Here is an 18842-nt window from a genome sequence, read left to right as displayed (position 1 = left end):
TTTAAATTTTTCATTAGAAAAGAAAAGAGTTTGTATCACTTAACTGTTGAATTTGAATTTGAATGTTTTCCTGGATTTGAGCCAACAAAATGTTATGTAGCTATATGTACATTGCTTTGAGGCTGACAACAGCATACAGGTTGTGAAATTAAATTATAAAAAAAAAATCTATATTTGCCACACAAACAGCCAAAATTTGAGACTGACACAAATTTTTGGTTTCCACAAGATTTGCTGTTTCAGTGTTTTTAAGGTCTAGATGTCAGATGTTTTTATGGTATACTGAAGTACAATTATGAACATTTTATGTTTTTTACTTATTTATTTATGCAATGACCCCATTTACAGTGTTGACCATTCTTTTACAAAACTTCTGTAATTTGCTGAGGACAGCTTTCTGGGCCAAATCCTGCCTCACGCCATCGCATTAATCAGTGCTTGGAGTTTATCACAATTTCTGTGTTTTTGTTTATCCACCTGCTTTTTGAGGATTGGCCACAGGTTCTCAATGGGACTTGAAGACAAGTGGGTTCTCTGCTGACCTTCTTGACACCAGGCCATCCTTCAAAAGCCTTTGCTTCACTGTGCATGCAGATGCAGTCACGCTTGCTTGCTGTTACTCCTGAGCAATCTGACAAGCAGCAATGTTGTGTTTAATTGGCGTTAACAATTTCTCCTGATCACTGAAAGATCACTTAAATGATTTTAGCAGGTCATTTTGTGACAGGGCTGAAATGCAGAGGAAATGGGGTTTTTGTGATCCAGTTCATCTTTATAGCAAGGAATGACTTTGCAATTAATTGCAACTCATCTGATCACTCATCATAACAATCTAGAATCCATGCAAATTGCCACCATAAAAACTGAAGTGGCAAACTTTGTGAAAAACAAAATTTGTCAGTCTCAAAACGTTTGGCCTGTATATATATATATATATATATATATATATATATATATATATATATATATATATATATATATATATATATATAATTTTTAAGTTTGTTTTTCGCTAAGTTGAGTCCCAGTCGTTAGAATTACTTCGTTGATGTTCTCCTTATCATTGCAAGCCACGCCTATCTAAACGGCTCCACGCGAAGAGTCCGGCTAATATCTCCAGTGGGTGGCAGTGATATTGCCATAAAGGCAGGAAGAAAAGCACGAAGAAGGAAGGATCAGATATGGCAGCACTTTTTAAAGCTCGAAAAGGTCAGTAAATAAACAGTGGCTTTTTGAGATAACAGATCTGTTATGTGACTCACCAGCTTTTATTTCACATAGTTAACGCGTAAGTTACACGTAGTTAACGGTAGTTGTGACTGAAAACGATGGTAGTTATAAACTAGTTATAAATATAGCCAACTAAATGATTATAGGGAGCTGCACTGTAGTGCGTCTTGGTCTGAAAATACACGTAACTAATGTCAAATTCTTAGAGAATTGTTCTTTGTAGATGTAACTGCAGCATTAACACAAGTCTTTGTCTTTGGAAGCTTATAGAAATTTGGCACAAAGATGGAGGATGTTACACCAAGCGATACCTGTCTGTCAATATTGCTAGCCGGCTTATAGCAGCTGTTTCAGCTCATTTTTAATTATAAACGCAGAAAAGCAAGACATAAATACATATAGATGAGAATGCCATGCTCCTTGGCTTCCTGGGTAGATATAATTACCTCTTGTGTGGTAATATGTTGTGGGTTAGTCCACTGACTCGTCATGACCTTTCACCTACTTCCCTGGAACCTCAGCAAAAGCCCAGTGTACTGACCGAAATCATTCACATATCATAACAGGACTTTACTGTATCATTAATGTAATCATTAATTCCATGCTAGATTCCAAATTCAGATCTCAAAATGATTTTTCATCTTCAACTTGTCTTGGCCACTTGCCTTGTTCTTGTCTTAGACTCTGTAATATTTGTGTGTTTGTACAGAGACCTGTTTCGGTCATAGACCTCGCCAGATTTAGTCTCTCACCTCGACCGAGTTATATTGGCGTTTTTTTTTAACTATTACCAACGCACACTGACTCCCATTCAGGCAGCTCAAATGGGGTGAAAGGTTTGAAGGAACGGCAAACAGAGATGAGTTCCGGTGGTGTATTTTAATGTGTAGAATCAGTTTAACTATTTGATGTAAGGTTGCGATGAGAAATATCATATTGACATCTTGAATGTAGAGCTAAAGTTACACATTTTCTCACACACCCATCAAGTTCATTCTTGATGCTGCACTTTAGTGTAAGGGTAGGTGTGTAGATTTTGCCTCTCAGACTTTGTTGCTTTATACCGAATTAAAGTTGGCTTACGGTTAGCAATTCAGGTTTCATTCGGCTATAATTCCGTCAGGCAATATCTTGTACTTACAGCCTAGTGAGTTAGTCGTGATTTGTGAATTCATTATCCACTCCGAAATCCAAAATATCTCACTTTGGAGCTGTATTTTCCACAGCTTCTAACTTAAAAAGTTGACCGCTCAGATAAATGAAACCAGGTTAAAATTGACCAGGCTGGTTTGGAATTTTTTCACAGCTCGGCGTTCTTATTTACCAGGCTGGTCAGAGTAGGAACGCTGATCTAGGATCAGGTTCCTCTTGACTTCTACTGCCGAGAACACATCCCTGATCAGCGCTCCTGCACTTAGCCTGATCGTGAATATGGGTTTTGATGTTGGCTGTCAGTGCCTTGTATACAGCTATTTACTTGCTTTATGCAGCTCTATCAGCTTACTGATTTGTAAAATATTTCAAAACTTTTGTGTTCATCATATATTGGTACCCAATTACCCTTCTTCTACTTCTTCTATCGGCTGCTCCCTTTAGGTGTCGTCACACCGGATCATCTGCCTCCATCTTGCCCTGTCTACTGCCTCCTCTACTTTTACACCAACCATCTCCATGTCCACCTTTACTAACATCCATAAACCTTCTCTGAGGTCTACCTCTTCTCCTTCTACCTGGCAGCTCCATCTCCAACATTCTTTGACCAATATATCCGCTATTCCTCCTCAACACTTGTCCAAACCATCTCAACCTGGCCTCTCTGGCTTTATCTCCAAACTGCTCTACCTTCACTGTCCCTCTGATCTGCTCATTTCTAATCTTGTCCATCCTTGTCACTCCCAACGAAAATCTCATCATCTTCATCTCCGCCACCTCCAGCTCAGCCTCCTGTCTTTTAGACAGAGCCACAGTCTCCAAACCGTACATCATAGCAGGACGCACAACTGCCTTGTAAACCTTCCCTTTCACTCTTGCTGCTATCCTTCTGTCACACATCAGCCCTGACACGCGTCTCCACCCACTCCATCCTGCCTGCACCCTCTTCTTCGCCTCTTTTCTACACTGTCTATTGCTCTAGATGGTTGACCCAAGATATTTGAAGTCATCCACCTTTACGAACTCTACTCCTTACATCTTCACCTTTCCACCTGCCTTCCTCTCATTCACACACATGTATTCCGTCTTGTCTCTACTGACCTTTATTCCTCTCCTCTCCAGTGCAAACCTCCACCTCTCCAGATTCTCTTCCACCTGCTCTCTACTCTCACTACAAATTACAATGTCATCTGCAAACATCATGGTCCATGGAGCCTCCTGCCTGACCTCATCTGTCAACCTTTCCATCAACATTGCAAACAAGAAGGGGCTCAAAGCTGATCCCTGATGTAACCCTACCTTCACCTTGAAACCATTTGTCACTCCAAGTGCACACCTCACCACTGTCTCACTATCCTCATACATGTCCTGCACCACCCTAACATACTTTTCAGCTACACCTGACTTCCTCATACAGTACCACAGTTCCTCTCTTGGAACCCTATCATATGCCTTCTCTAGATCCACAAAGACACAATGTAGCTCCTTCTGACCTTCTCTGTACTTCTCTACCAACACTCTCAACGCAAAAATTGCATCTGTGGTACTCTTTCTGGGCATGAAACCAAACTGCTGCTCACTGATCTGAACCTCTCGCCTTAGCCTTGCTTCAACAACTCTTTCCCATACCTTCATGGTGTGGCTCATCAACTTTATACCGCTGTAGTTACTGCAGCTCTGCACATCACCTTTGTTCTTAAAAATGGGGACCAGTACACTACTTCTCCACTCATCAGGCATCCTCTCACTCTCCAGGATTTTGTTAAACAACCTGGTTAAAAAGTCCACTGCCTTCTCTCCTAAACATCTCCATACCTCCACAGGTATGTCATCTGGACCAACTGCCTTTCCATTCTTCATCCTTTTTAAAGCTGCCCTCAGTTCCACCTTACTAATTCTCTGCACTTCCTGATCCACTATCTCTCCCCCCGTTGTCCTCCTCTCTCTCTCGTTTTCCTCATTCATTAGTTCTTCAAAGTACTCCTTCCATCTACTCTCTGTTCACTCTCTAGTACATTTCCCTCTCTATCCTTTATCAGCCTAACCTGCTGTACATCCTTTCCACCTCTATCTCTCTGTTTAGCCAAACAATACAAGTCCTTTACTCCTTCTTTACTGTCCTGCCTCTATAAATCTGAAAAATATAAGGCTTTGACTTTGGAATACCATTTAATATACACTGCCAGTAATCATGCAAATTCACTTTAAACTTCAGAAACTCATTATATATATATATTAAAATAGGGATCATATTAGGCTCAAATCAAACCATCTGATTTGTGAATTTTTTTTGATCATTTGTTACAGTGCTGTTATACCATAAAGCTGAGAAATAGAGGCCTTTGACTTTGGAACAGTGGCGTGACATGATTTTGCCAAGTGGGCGGGTGGTGTGGTTGTCATCACCCGAACACAGTGGCCCAGTCTCTTATCAGACACTGCTTCCTTGCTGTCTTCCTGCTGTCACAGCTTGTGCTGCAATGCCACTCAATGGCCCGAAGATCACGGCCAGCCAATATTGGTTTTCGGCCTTGTCAAATCTTTTAATGATCGTATGTACTGTAGATGACGAAATTCTTAAGTTCTTTGGTATTTTGAAGTGAGAATAGTAATTGTTGTGATATTTGCCTGTGCAGTCTTTCACAGAGTGGTGAACTCCTCCCAAAATTTACTTCTGAAAGACTCAGCCCCTCTGGAATGCTCTTTTTATACTCAGCCATGTTACTGACCTGTTAAAATAACCTAACTAGTTGTGAGATGTTCCATAAGATGTTTTTAGCATTACACAAGTTTACTAGTCTTTACTGCCTGTGTCCCAACTGTTTTAAAACATGTTGCTGGCATCAAAATGGTTATACATTTAAAAAAATTCTGAGCTTCAACATTTGATGTGATGTCTTTCTACTATTTTCAATTACATATAGGGTTTAAATGAATTGCACATCACTGCATTCTGTTTTTATTTACATTTTGCACACTATCCCAATTTTTTGGGAAATGGGGTTGTACATACAACAGTAATAGACTTACTAGCTAGGTAATGGGCTTGGGGTATAATCTCCAAATCTGATCTTTATACTTTTTTATTTGAGACACATACAATACAATAATTGTTATGCACTTGTTTTGGGCATTACCTGATTTGTTAAAGTGTTGACAGATTTTACACTATTCCACAAGTTTTCTGGATAAACATCTCTACCTCCAGTTTCTTAAAAACAGGAAACAGCTGTCCTATACATACAGTTAAAATATAACTGAATAACTGTATCCACATTACACTAAACAGTATTAACTTCCTACATTGTTGACCTCCCTCACCTCTGAAATCCCAATTTAACTCATGCTTAAAACCAAATCACCGTCTGTCTTTGTTTCTTTTAGCCAGTTCATTTCACAGTGCTTGGATTGATTCAGAGTGGACATTTGGTCAGATTCATTAAAAGCAGGCATTAATTGAATGAATTCAGAGTGTATGTTGGTTACATTAATTCAGACTGAGCATTGTTTGGACTTATTCATTCAAAAATTCATTAAGTGTGGCATGAAAAATTAAATTTGAAAATTTTCAGTCCATATTTATGTTTGTAAGTAGAAGAGGATTTTCGACTACAGCCTTTCTCAGGGATACAACTGTCTGTTGCAAACAGATACATGAATCTCAATGTAGTACATGATTTCTGATGTCTCTGAATTAATTAATTAATTTATTGCATTATATGTACAGTTATTTATTAGACCAGACCACATTCATACATTCTTTTTCTCCTTGTCTTTTAGCTCTGGCCATGGCTGTGAATTATGGCACTAGGAGCTTGACTCAGCTGGCAGAATTACCTGAGCTCCATCAAATGCTGAGGCAGACATGTCGGGACTATGCAGAAAAAGAACTTGCCCCAGTTGCTGGACAGCTGGACAAAAATCACACATTTCCAGCCAAGCAGGTAAAGCACTTGAATACTACATCACTTTTTTTGTACACAGGGATTTATTCTTGAAGACTGTTGTCTGTGATATTTTATTTATTTATTTTTTAATATTATTTATTTATTTTGCAAAGGTTCGAGAACTTGGAGCAATGGGTGTGATGGCTGTGGAGGTTCCAGAAAGTCTTGGGGGAGCTGGAATGGATTATCTTGCCTACAGCCTAGCTGTTGAGGAGTTAAGCAGAGGCTGTGCCTCCACTGGAGTTATCGTTAGTGTCAATAATGTAAGTCAGTCTCACAGGGCAGGGTTTCATGTTCAGGTTGAACCTTAATGGTTCCTAGTGGTATGGACATGGTGTAGCAGTGAAAGGGTGCCAAAAACAATGCTTTTCCCTCTAAGACTGAAACATGTCATCCACTTGTAGTGACTTTGTGAAAAGCAAGTTAAAACATTAGCCACTGAAATAAATCCATATCTGTCTTCAATCATATTCTAATTTCAGTGCTTTGATTATTAATTTCTTTTTAATTCACACACACACACACACACACACACACACACACACACACACACACACACACACACACACACACACACACACACAGATGGTAGAATAACTATAACTCATTCATAATGTTTCTGTTTATGTAGCATTTATGTGTAGCCCTCCTAATTAGAGAAGAAGGGAGTTATGAATATTCCACATAAATCTGTGTAATCTATTCTATTGCAAAAACATTGTGTTTCAGTCTTTATACCTGGGCCCAGTTCTGGCATTTGGCACAGAGGAACAAAAACAGCAATGGATCTCTCCCTTTACCACTGGGGAAAAAGTAGGCTGCTTTGCTTTGAGTGAACCAGGTAAATGCATCAGCACATATATGTCTACTGACTGACTATACTTCTTATGCTGGAGCCTATCTCAGTGGTCATTGGGCGGATAATTACCTTTGAAAATTCTTTATCCCACGATGGGGGAAATTCACAGTGCTACAGCAACAACGGGATGGGCACCCAAGAAAAGATGTATCAAGAAGATAATTAATAAACAAGTCAGGTCAAAGTTTATTTATATAGCGCTTTTTACAACAGCCGTTGTCACAAAGCAGCTTTACAGAAAAATCTGGGTCTAAGCCCAAGTGAACAAGCCAATGGCAACAGTGGCAAGAAAAAAACTCTAAGATCAAGAGAAAGAAACCATGAGAGGAACCAAGGCACAAAATGGGAACTCATCCTCCTCTGGTTCACACCAGATAGCAAACAATACCAGAAAAAATTAACGTTGGACCGTTAGTATAAGGTATTAGGTATTAATCTTGTTAATTATTTAACAGGGTTACAGTTTGTTACTTATTACCATATAGACATTATATATAATACAAAAGATTATATATTTTTTTAAAAATCCTTCAGATAAAAAATATGCATTCCTACCTAATCTTTGTTTTCACTGAGATTGTGGGTTTTACCATGAGCCAAGATGACAGTGGAAGCTTGTGAAACTGTAGTTTATTTTATTAAAATGCAGTGACAATATTTCAGTAGCAATATTGTGTGTTGAACATTGTGGTACACCTTATTATATAATATATTAATGTTGGCACATGTAAGTTGTGAAGTGGAAATGTCTAGAAGCAATATCACACTGCACCATCTGGCAGTCTGACAAACAAATCTGATTTTGGTAGATACCAACACTACTTGCCTGAAACAGTTCTTCAGTCAGAACTGGAATTGTCATTAAAGATCTTAGTCCAGCCCTGGACTGGATCCATAAATGAGAAGCTAGCCTTGACAGCGATAAATGTTAAAAGCCTTAGTGAATGACAGTACCATGTTAAACAACAGTGTTTAAGTTAGCTTATTGCTTTTAGTTTTACCTCATGCTGGGATTGAAACGCACTACTGTCTGGACACACCAATTTTATATTTTAAAACAAATAGCTTCTGAAACTACCATTTCAAATTCAAGAGGTATTACTAGCCCTGACTACTCTCTTATGACCAGATGCTTTCTGTTTGTTCTGCTTTGCTGCTGAAAGGCAATGGAAGTGATGCAGGTGCTGCCTCCACGCTGGCACGTCAAGAAGGAGATGAATGGGTGCTAAATGGCACCAAGGCATGGATTACCAACTGCTGGGATGCATCTGCTGCAGTGGTCTTTGCCACAACAGACAAGAGCTTAAAACACAAGGTTCCTACCATTTAATCTCATTTTCAACTCAAGCTCAACACATCCAGTTTGTAGGTTGTATTTACTTTAGCAGTATGTTTTGGATAAACTCGTCTCACATTAGAGATCCTTTACCAGACTCCTCAGTGCAAGTGGTGACACAGGGTTAGTTTTTGTGCATTTCACATCCACATTAACCAAACTATATGGAGAAGCTGATGATACAGTATCTCACAAAAATAGTCAAGTGCAGGTAACAAAGCTAAACAAGGTTGAAGTAAATGTTTTTTCACATTTTGAGTTCTACCTTAAATGCTGTTGTAGAAGCGATTTATATAAAAAAAAAAAACAGCAAAGAGAATCTTGACTATGTTTGAGCATCAAATCAGTATGAACCTAATGCCAAGTGTTTATAGGCATATAACTTGTGCGGGAGATGGAAAGTGAGGTCATGACAACACTTTGTAATGCTGCCAGACTCTAAATAACCTCTGTTGTTTACTGTCCATTCTATGGTTCTGCATTATGTTAATGGGGAATGGGAGATGGATACCAAAAGTAAAAAAAAAAAAAACATAGTTCCAGAGTTGTTGTAGTTCACCTTTTTCATAGATAATAAAATTAATAAAGTCATTTTAGAAAGAAAAAGTCAATATTTCTGGATTGTTTGTTATTCTCAGGGAATCAGTGCCTTTCTGGTGCCTATGCCTCATCCAGGCTTGTCTCTAGGAAAGAAAGAAGATAAACTGGGAATCCGAGCCTCTTCCACAGCAAACTTGATTCTGGAGGATTGCCGCATCCCTCTTGGCAACTTGCTTGGCCAGCGTGGGATGGGCTTCAAGATTGGCATGGTGAGACCGAATAATATTAGCATTTTCTTAAATTCTGAACTCTTCACATATCTTCACTTTTTATGATTGGCCATTCAAGAGTGATTAAATCATACATAAGCAAATGTTGTTGCTATTGCACTAAGTTTCAAGGCTATGACATTTTTGTCCACATGTGGTGAATGAACCTTTTGTAGACAGATTTGTGGTGTGTTTGTACAACAGCAAACTCTGGACAGCGGGCGGATTGGAATAGCTTCCCAGGCACTTGGCATTGCACAAGCAGCTCTTGACTGTGCAGCTGATTATGCTCACAAGAGGACAGCTTTTGGAGCACCAATTGCAAGGCTGCAAGCCATACAGGTGCATTACTCTCATTACAAATGATCAGTTCACCTGTGAGTTTGGAAATATGTTAAAGGAATTCTCTAACGTTCAGTCTAATGTGTATAGCCCAATCTTAGTCTGTTGTATCTAGAAAATGGTTGTTTACCACAGTCAATAATTTTGATGCATTTCTCTGTATTTAAATTTGAAATTTGATGAAAATGTATTTGTATGGTACATTTAAAACAGGTGATGTTACAACAGTGATGAGGGAAAAACTTTCTATTAGCGAGCAGAAACAAGATTCAAAAGAGGATATCATCCTACTCTCATTGACACGGCAAAACAACAGCACATTAATATGAATAAAAAAAACAAAGAATTGACAATGAATATACAATATTGAATATGGAATAAAGAATAGAAATTAGCCTGGCAACACACAAATATTACTGCTAGGGGCCTTTCAAAGTAACAGTGAGAAATGAAATAGGGAAAACCAATGACCATTAGAAGTATATCAAATTTGATTATTATTAAATTGAAAACAAAAATGACATTAATGAAAACCAGTGAGCATTGGTAAAAGCCAGGAATAGAACAGAAAAACTGTTAACTGAAAAAACATAGAAGCCAGTGCTTAATAAATTTGAGAATTTAACAGATCCAAGATGCTACTGTAGAAGCTTTTAGTACAAAATTTACAAACCTCAGTTTCAAAAAATGTAATGTAGTATGTGAAATGCTAATATAAATGATGTTTTTGATATATTACCTTTGTAATTTGTTTATGAACTTTATTGGGCTTTTCCTTTTTCATTTCTATGTTATTGTATATTATTATTATTATTATTAATCTATTTGGGAAATTCATGTTCATTCCAAATTTGAAAATTTGGGACATTTGAGATACCACTTGTTTACCACTGTGTTACGTTGTAACAACACTGAATAATCATTTAAGGATTGAGAGACCAAATGATCCAGTTTTAAAAGCGGAATTTGTTTTCACCTGCACAACTGCATGGGGCAATCTTTGTCATATTTTAGACTCCATAATGTGCAGTGGGAGACAGATCTGGACAGCAGGCAGGCCATTCTTAGACCCACACTCTCTGATTACACAGCCATGCACTTGTAACACATACAGAATGTGGCATGGCGTTGTCTTGTTATGCTGAATTAAGCATGGACATCCCTGAAAGAGACATCTGAATGGTTCTTTGCTTCTTTGGCCAAGAGAACATAACATCCATTTCTTCTTTCTATAAACAATCTGAAAGGTTTACTTGTCAAACCACAGTATTAGTTTTCTGTGTGCTTAAGTGCATTTCAGTAGAGCTTGATTCAGAAGTCAACAGTGTTTCTAGACGTTGTTGAGCTATGGCTTCTGCTGTGCATAGTACAGTCTTTATTTACATTTATGCATGCAACAGCAAATTGTGTTGACAACTGTTCATCAGTGTTCCCTAGCCCATATGGTGATAGCTGTCATAGAAGCATGCCAGTTTTTAATGCAATGCCATCAGAGAGAACGAAAGCTTACAAGCTCGCACATGGCCAGGGTAGGGATGTAGTGGAAAACAAGTATTGGGAATATGTATTCATAAAGCAGAAATTTTTTACAAATACAATGGAGTTGTTAAATATCTTGTCGTATTGCTGTATAAATACAGGTAAAAATGGATTTGCAAGTCTCTGCTTTCATTTTTGGTTTGCATTTCACATACTGTCCTAACTTTTTTGGAATGTGGTTATAGTAGTAGACATTTTGTCACTTATAAAACCAGGCAGCTATCACTCAGTGGTTAAGAATCCAGAAGGCACTGTGACATTAATGGGTGTTATCAATTTGAAACAACTTCTGATTCATTCATGTTACAGTATGACAAGACAATATGAGATTCATTCACACCCAGAGAAAATACTATGCATAAATACCTGTGCTTGTATGCTGATGTTCCAAAGTAAACAATTAAATAATTGATTTGATAGATCACAAATTTGTCTTTTTCTTCCTTTTATGTAGTCATCAAGGTTTTCAACACTGTGATTAGTCTCAATTTAAAAGGCAGTTCAGAGATCTTTTTTCTAACACAAATCTCTACTCTCTACAGTTTAAATTGGCAGACATGGCTGTGGCACTAGAAAGTGCTCGTCTGCTCACCTGGAAAGCTGCAATGTTACGAGATGCAAAGAAACCTTACTCCAAGGCTAGTATATTCTGCTGTATTATGTTTTTATCTACTTATCACATGGACTCTCTTTGATACCTTACATGGTACAGTATGATTGTTACATAGTGATTAAGCTTCTGCATGACAATGGAAATGTGATTCAGTGCATTAGTGCATTAGCACTGTTCTGTCCCTTTTCCCATTTCCTGTTTCACTGTTACAGGCAGCTGCAATGGCCAAGCTGGCTGCATCTGAGGCAGCAACATTTGTTTCACATCAGGTATGAACTTCTCCACAGTTACATGGTGTTTAGGGCAGACAATTATATAAGAAGTGATTAACTCTTTTGTCTTATATTTTGTCCAATATGAAGGCCATCCAGGTGTTGGGGGGAATGGGTTATGTAACAGACATGCCTGCTGAAAGACACTACCGTGACGCTCGCATTACAGAGATCTACGAGGGTACCAGTGAGATTCAGAGACTGGTCATTGCAAACCAGGTTTTGAAGGAATATCAACAATAGGATGGCATTGTGAAAAGTGCTGACATCGACTTTCTCCAGTGACTTCTAACAGTGTTGTGCCTGGAATCTCCAAATGATGAACAGTTTTGCTTATTGACATCACAAACCACAAGGACATTTTTCTGACCTAGGTTATCATTGCAGAGATTTGATTGCAGAGGTTGACGAAGTGCTGTAAGACCAGCCACAGGTGATTTTTTTTTTCTTACCACAAGAGTGCAGCAGAGTGCCTGTACTTACTGCCTTTACCTGTGCTTGACTGAAGATCACCTCACAGGACACTCATGAATGAGACTGATAAACTCAAGGATTGCTTGCAGTGGCATGTACTATAAATTGGTGTTTGGTTGCACATAATGATTACTTGAATTCAGTTGACAATTTTAAAATAAACATCACAGTTTATTTGGTCTTTTGTTCATCTCAGTGAAGGACTTTCTTTGACAGCTATTCAATATAGAAAATCACTATCATTTAGTCATCTTAATTAATTTTGCGATTTCACTGTTTATTACTGTCCATTGTTAAAAAAATGTAAAGACATTTTGTAACATTAAAGACATTGTCATAATAACAACAACAGGGTAGTGCACTTTTAGCAGCTAAACACAGGCTGCCAAAAATAAGACAAGACTGCACATGCCAAAAACATAGAGCTGATTCCAAAAATAGGGCTGGCTTGACTGTTTTATATTGCTTTTTTAGCCACTAATTTAGTGAATGAAAGCTTTCTTTTTTCTCAGCACCACTTTTCCATGACCTGAAATGTAGTTGATAAACCATCAGCTTGGTGTCCAAAGTTATCTTCTTTTAAATTAGAAATATAAGGCTCATGTAGATAACATGTAATAGAGGCTTATACCCCACTAGTTTATATTGTGCAATCTGCACACTAACTGCTTGGCTAATTCATCAACATTACTCAAACCATGTTTGTCATTTTTTAATGGGGGGGTTTATACCCCTCTAGCCAGCGCTTGACACTGGGCACAATGACCTTAAGCTCAGTTGTCTTCTCCAGAGCATCACGTTCATTTGCCAAATGCAAGTCTGTTTCCAGTTAAATTCAGTGCTATAAAAACATTTGTCCAGAGGTGTAAAACTGAGGTCCAGAAAGTAAAAATCCTTCCCAGGATTTTGTTCCTACAGCCCGGCTTCTCTAGTTTAGATCAAACCACCAGCAGAGCTGTCCAAGCAATTGGAACAAAATCCTGGGAAGGATTTTTCATTTCTGGACCTGAATTTCACACCTCTGCATTTGTCTTATAGATTTATATATTGACTTATAGAAATATATAAGATTTATTATATTTTTAAATACTTGTCACACTTAATTGTTTTAAATTTTCAAACAAAATATAACACTAAGACAACCTGTGTAAGCAAAAAGGAGTTTTTGAAAATGATCATTTCAGTTATTGAAGAAAAACATTATCCAATACCACCCAAACTCTGCATGAAAAAGTAATTGGCCGCTTAGTTACTCAGTCAACCAGTAAACCACATTTAGTTGATAATTTGTTACTGCCAGAAATTTTGAAAGAAATGATATAGAAAGTTACTGAAGTATATCAGTCTGGAAAGGGTAACAAAAATATTTGTAAGGCTTTGGGACTCCAGTAAACCACAGTGAGGGCCGTCATCTCCAAATGAAGAAAACTTTGAGAAGTAATGAATCTCTCCAAAATTGGTCGGTCTTCTAAAATTCTTCCAGGAGCACAGAGATGACTCATCCTGAAAGTTACAAATGAACACATATTTCTCTAAAAATATTCATGCAGCCACAGGCCTCTCCTTGATCATTCTACCATTAGAAAGATGCTGGGTAAAAATGGTGTCCATGGGAGAGCTGCAATGTGTAAACCACTCATAACCAAGAGGAACATAAAGCCTTGTCTCGGATTTGCCAAAAATCACCTTGACCTCCAAGCCCTTTGGAACAAAGGGCTTTATTCACCAAAGTTTTTTTCTTAAATTTGCTCATGAGGAAAGGTCCTAAGAAAAAAATGGTTAAATTCATGACATTCAAGACAGTCCACTTCTAAATGTAAAAGTGTCCACTTCAAGACAGTCCACTTCAAAAGTATCCAAATGACATGGCATGGCCTAGTCAAAGACTTGAATCCCACTGAGATCTTAAACAGTCAGTTCAAACCTTAAATCTTAAAATCCCTCTAATGTGGCTAAATTTAAGCAATTCTGCAAAGAGAAATAGGCCAAAGTTCTTCCAAATTAAAGTGAAAGGTTGATATCCAGTTGTTATGAAGTATTATGGAGGCCAGTTACTTTTTCACATGGGTGACACAAATGTTGCAAACTTTTTTCCTCCATTTCCAATAAAAGGAATGATCATTAGAAACCATGTTTCGTGTTCCATCATGTTTTCCTTGACTCATATTTATTTTGTATGAGCATCTGATACTATTTCATGACAAAAATGTGCAGAAATAGAAAAAAATCAGAAGGAGGTGAATACTTTTTCACAGTCATTGCAATAATTCATAAGTGTGATGACTGCATGATGATTTAGCTGTGTAGTTTGCACAGTGCTAATTTGTGGGGTATAACTCCTGTCACTTGTTTGCTACATGTGGTCATAGCTCCAGTGCAAAACTAACCAAACTTTGAACACAAAACATCTTCGCTGGCCATCTACATTTGGGCTAGGGGAAAATCGTGCAAATTTGATTTGTTAACAAATGACTAACAAACAAACGACCACTCTTACAGTTGTAATGTGTCTCTGCCTTTGTCTCCTTTGACTCATGTAGAAATGAGGTTTCTACCCTGCTTGATTATGGCTCTAATCTAATGGCTGCATCAGAGGAAGAGGCGCCATAATTTCTTTAGCATCTCTGGGTGAAACTGTGCTGATTGTTTTGGAATCAGGGCAGAGGTCATTGTGTTACTCCAAGAAGGACAGTGAAGTAGGTCAGACATTCTGTTTAGTTTAGCAGGTCATAGTGACTGTTGCGGCCATGAAGCATACTTTAATTTTGATTTATTTTTTTACAAAACTGTAAAGTTACTTTCTGAAAAATGTTACTACCTGAAATTATAATCTGGTTAATTTAGGCAGTTTAAAACTTTTTGTACTAGGACCTTCCAGGTTAAAAGAAGACACTTCCACATTCATCTATTGTCTTTTATTGCAAAAAAATCCATTCAAAAAGACACATATGGAAATAGGCTACTGTGTACAATGTCTTTCATTAGAAAATAGTTAGAGATGTAAATCACAAAGCCGTCTATATTCGGTGTGAAAGTGGACATGAATGCACGAATTTGAACAAACTAATAATGAGGACGTCTAGCTTATCAACACAGTGTCAGTAGGTTTTTATTGTCAGGCACTTTACAGTCTACAGGCGTGTTTAGGTGAAACAATAGGGCGCTATTCACAGAGCATGCTGGGACTGTGGCAGCACAGACCATATGTAATTAGTGCGGTGGTGTACAGAGGAAAAAACACAAGACATATCAGCCCCCCTCCCACCTTCCACCCCAGTTACTGTGTGATGAATGTCACGCAAACCAACGCCGTTTACTCTTATTTAAAAACCCCAAGGAAGAAAAAAGAAAAAACAATGAAAAAACAACTACTAAAAATACAAACAAATAAAGACAAATACAGACGGAAAGAAATGAATATAATCACAAAATGAAACAAACAGACCAAATGTCATTCAAATTAAAGTGTAATATAAAGTAAAAATGAAGAAAAAACTACCCGTGTATACCCTTCCAATTACACTCTCTAGTAAAACTAAAAATATTTGCAAAATAATACATTTAAATTACAGTACAAGGCTTTCAATGCAGCGATGCAGGCACACTGGTAACACTGACATTACTTCGTCTCATTCTCCTGTAATTGGCGTGCGTTAAAACTTGGCTGCTGCTGTGTTTAAACGAGTCCGCCGCGCGCTCACACATAATTCCGCTTGTCGTAGTCCCCGTTGTGCACGGGGCTCTTGCTGATCGGGTACTTGGCCGTATATGCCGCCTTGCCGTCTTGCAGACCCGAACAGCAGAGCGCTGCGCCCGCGAGCAGCATCAGCGCGGCAGCCGCCCAGCCGATGTAGAGCGCGGAGCCGATCTCGCGCTTGTTGGCGTGCGCAACCTGTGGGTTGTAGAAGTCCGAGATGATGTTGTTGGCCATCCAGCAGACAGGCACGAGGACAAATAGAGCCGCTGCGACGCACAGCGCACCTCCGGCCATCACAGCCCAGACCTTAGTGGAAGGCGTGCGCACGCAGTTGGTGCAGCGCGCGCCAGACACCGTGAACGCTGCACCGAGGGCGCCCAGCACGGCAGAGATTACGGTGAGCGCACGCGCCGTCTGCAAGTCTGTGGAGAGCGCCAGCACTGAGTCGTGCAGCTTGCACTGCATTTGACCGGTACTCTGCACCACACACGACATCCAAAGGCCGTCCCAGAATGTCTGCGCCACCACGATGTTGCCTTCGATGTGAGCGGACACCTTCCACGTGGGCAAGCCGCACGCTACCATCACCAGCAGCGTTCCGCCGATGTTCAACCCCATGCCGAGAATCTCGCAACACGCGGACATCGTTTCTTTCTTCTTCTTTAATCGTTTGATCGTTAGTATTTAATTGAAAACTAGCCCTGCCTTTGAAGGACGAAATGCTTGCGCGTGTCAACCGATCTCAATGCCAGCTGGTCTTCAACTGAAACACACTTTCTACATTGCTCGACGTCTTATACTTTAGAGTACGGCTGTTTTCTTTCACGTGCACGTCCAAATCCATTTGCGTCGACAAGGCGCGCGCGTCGAGGCAATTAATACAAAACATAAAACAAAGAGCTAAGGCTTGGAGCCAATGAGATTGCAGCGCATCTCCCGTTGGCCAATGAGAAGTGATAGGAGTTTGGATGAAAACATACAACGGAAAAACTGCGTGGGTGAGAAAGCGTCTTTAATTTTTCCACCTATATTCCGACAAACCCGCCCAGCTGCGCTAGGACTGGCTGGTAGTACAGACTCGTAAGCAATCCGTCTAACTGCTGAACGAGGACGAGAGACTAACCAATCCCAGTACAAGAGGGTTTGCCAGAATACGGGTGGGAAAACCAGTAACTCCGCGAAGACGTTTTTCATCAGTAACCACTGTTAGCGGGAAGAAGACAATACATGTGCTGTTTTAACGGTCTTTCCTGCCATTCTTTCTTTCTTGTTTAAAAACGAAAGAAGCTTAAGCAGGTTTCCTAGTAAAGCAGGTTTTGTAAGTCTTTCTCACTTTATTACTCATACAGAGTAAAAAAGGTTTTTATTTACTTTTTGTTTCGTTTTTTTTTTAGTTTAGTTTGTGTCCACTCATTGTCCACTCTATTAGACACACACCTTATGACCATGTCAGTGTCATTGCTGAGAATGATCCACCACCCAGTAGTACTTGCTCTGTGGGGGTCCTGACCACTGACAAACTGGCTTTTAACAAATTAGCTTAACAAAAGCTAACAAATTATGCAGAGAAACAGGTTGACTACATTCTGTACTACAGAGTTCACCTGTATGGTAACCGGAGCTAATAAAATAGATAATGTAAATACAAGGAAGAGTACTTAATGAACTGGCCAGCAAGTCATTTTGAATAGTTTATATTCACCCTTTAATCGTGAATTTCTAATACAGTGTGAAGAGCAGCTGATATTTTCAAATTAAATAAAAAAAAAGAAAATAAGATACAATGTTTTGGAGACTTACTGTCACCATTATTGAGTTTTCAAAATGTATTTATAACAACCAGACTAGTAACTGATTGAATCACATCTAATTGTGTGCAAGATAATCTTTCAGTTGAAATATAAAATTTCAAAGCTATTCTCATATGATGAGCTCATGATGTGCAAAGAAGCTAAATCCCATGCAATGTAATTTGGAACTGCAGTCCTTACAGTAAGAACATAAGGTTAAATAACTTTATGTGACTTCCTATCCTTTTACGTGCTCAAGGGGTGGTAGGAAGGAAAATACAGGATGAAGGGTGAGCTGTGTCACTTTGGAGCTGTATTGTCTGACGCAGCTGCCGAGAACAGAGGAAAACAGCAGTGGGACACAATAAGTTCAGAAATGGAATAGTTAAAGCTCTGTTGTGTGAGTTGTTACTGAGGCCGTAAGTTTGAAACTTAAACATCTTTAGGCCAGTTCATTTGTTATCTTGAGATGGGACAAGGGGTGAGCTGAACGACACCCCTGAACCAAATCAAATGTGTGCGAAGTGATAGAATCTACGATGCCTGGATACATAAGCATTTGACCACTTGACACATCTTAACTACTGTAAAAATTCAATGCTGAATAACTCACTGCTAAAGAACAGTCAAGAGTCTTGTACTGACGATATCCTGAGCCATTTAATTTCATATTCATTTCCATTGTGGTCCTCTTACATTTATGTGGGTTTATGTACCAAAAGCTGTTATAATTCATTTTTACATGACCTGTATTCATCCCTTAGAATTTCAAGATTGTTCAA

At 38.8% G+C, this 18842-nt stretch overlaps 2 protein-coding genes across 2 annotated transcripts; one reads left to right on the top strand and one right to left on the bottom strand.

Moving 5' to 3' along the window:
* Window positions 1–1134: 1134 nt before the first annotated feature.
* acads (acyl-CoA dehydrogenase short chain) lies at window positions 1135–12758 on the top strand. The gene is made up of 10 exons (XM_017693585.2): window positions 1135–1209; window positions 6163–6326; window positions 6443–6592; window positions 7059–7170; window positions 8352–8503; window positions 9163–9333; window positions 9538–9675; window positions 11757–11852; window positions 12040–12096; window positions 12190–12758. The coding sequence occupies exons 1-10, from the start codon at window positions 1182–1184 to the stop codon at window positions 12340–12342; spliced, it is 1221 nt and encodes a 406-aa protein (XP_017549074.1). The 5' UTR covers window positions 1135–1181; the 3' UTR covers window positions 12343–12758.
* Window positions 12759–15473: 2715 nt separating this feature from the next.
* Window positions 15474–17129, bottom strand: cldn5b (claudin 5b). Its single transcript, XM_017693764.2, has one exon. The coding sequence runs from the start codon at window positions 16913–16915 to the stop codon at window positions 16271–16273; it is 645 nt and encodes a 214-aa protein (XP_017549253.1). The 5' UTR covers window positions 16916–17129; the 3' UTR covers window positions 15474–16270.
* Window positions 17130–18842: the final 1713 nt, after the last annotated feature.

Source organism: Pygocentrus nattereri, chromosome 18, assembly GCF_015220715.1.
Source record: "Pygocentrus nattereri isolate fPygNat1 chromosome 18, fPygNat1.pri, whole genome shotgun sequence".
NCBI classification, from domain to species: domain Eukaryota; kingdom Metazoa; phylum Chordata; class Actinopteri; order Characiformes; family Serrasalmidae; genus Pygocentrus; species Pygocentrus nattereri.
This window is presented reverse-complemented; position numbering and strand designations above follow the sequence as displayed.

Excerpts from the sequence above, each read along its gene's own strand:
- cldn5b (XM_017693764.2), bottom strand. The coding sequence starts at position 16,915 with ATGTCCGCGTGTTGCGAGATTCTCGGCATGGGGTTGAACATCGGCGGA.
- acads (XM_017693585.2), top strand. The coding sequence starts at position 1,182 with ATGGCAGCACTTTTTAAAGCTCGAAAAG. Across the intron at positions 7,171-8,351 it reads CTTTGCTTTGAGTGAACCAG|GCAATGGAAGTGATGCAGGT; the intron begins GTAAATGCATCA and ends TGCTGCTGAAAG. Across the intron at positions 12,097-12,189 it reads CAACATTTGTTTCACATCAG|GCCATCCAGGTGTTGGGGGG; the intron begins GTATGAACTTCT and ends TCCAATATGAAG.